The sequence below is a fragment of the Formica exsecta genome, unplaced genomic scaffold (assembly GCF_003651465.1).
Source record: "Formica exsecta isolate Colony F162 unplaced genomic scaffold, ASM365146v1 scaffold105, whole genome shotgun sequence".
NCBI lineage: Eukaryota > Metazoa > Arthropoda > Insecta > Hymenoptera > Formicidae > Formica > Formica exsecta.
The window spans coordinates 83880-84530 of record NW_021848390.1 but is presented as its reverse complement, the minus strand read 5'-3'; the positions used below and the strand labels follow the sequence as shown (position 1 = coordinate 84530).

Here is a 651-nt window from a genome sequence, read left to right as displayed (position 1 = left end):
TATATGTATGATCTTTCTCGTGTCCTTCTGTCTCTTTCTTTTCATTACTGCCAATACTGGCAGTTTTTCGGGACATACATTAGATACATAGAAAATTATTTTTTGACAGTGGTAGTCCTGAATTCGGAACTTTTCGCCGCACAAGATTCCTAAAATCTTTACAGCGTTCAAGGTTAGTCCATAACTGTCAATTTGCAATTTTCGACACATTTCAAACAATGTGATAAAATTAAGAAAATATATTCTTCTCTCTTGACGTGATTAGATCAACAATTTATCAAAAGGAAACTCGAAAGGCGCGTATCGCGCGTGACAATACGCGGTGAGAATGGCAGCCATACACCGGGAGGCGATACAAAAACAAATTCAACAGGACTGGGCTAATCGCGAATACATAGAAGTTATCACTGGCAGTATAAAAAAAATTACGGATTTTCTTAATTCTTTCGGTAATTTGTCACACAACAAATCAACGTCGAGTATTGACAAGACGATGCTCAACAGTTGTGTCTCCTGAACATGCTCATAGATAGATCTACAAAATTCGAAATTGTTTAATGTAAAAAAGACGAAAACCACCTTTTGAAAGATATAAAAAATTCGCACGCAATACGCAGTTTTTTTTTATATATGAATAAATATATATATATA

At 34.7% G+C, this 651-nt stretch overlaps 1 protein-coding gene across 2 annotated transcripts in view; it reads left to right on the top strand.

Moving 5' to 3' along the window:
- Window positions 1-651, top strand: part of LOC115233445 (probable protein BRICK1-B) — a 2362-nt gene that overhangs the window by 596 nt on the left and 1115 nt on the right. Inside the window, exons 2-3 of one of the 2 annotated variants that reach the window (XM_029803881.1) lie at window positions 110-172; window positions 266-449. In XM_029803881.1, coding sequence (XP_029659741.1) covers window positions 329-449 — 121 coding nt within the window. In that variant the 5' untranslated portion in view covers window positions 110-172; window positions 266-328. Of the gene's footprint in view, window positions 1-12; window positions 173-265; window positions 450-651 lie in introns of those variants that run through there. The other variant, XM_029803872.1, reaches the window with a different exon arrangement.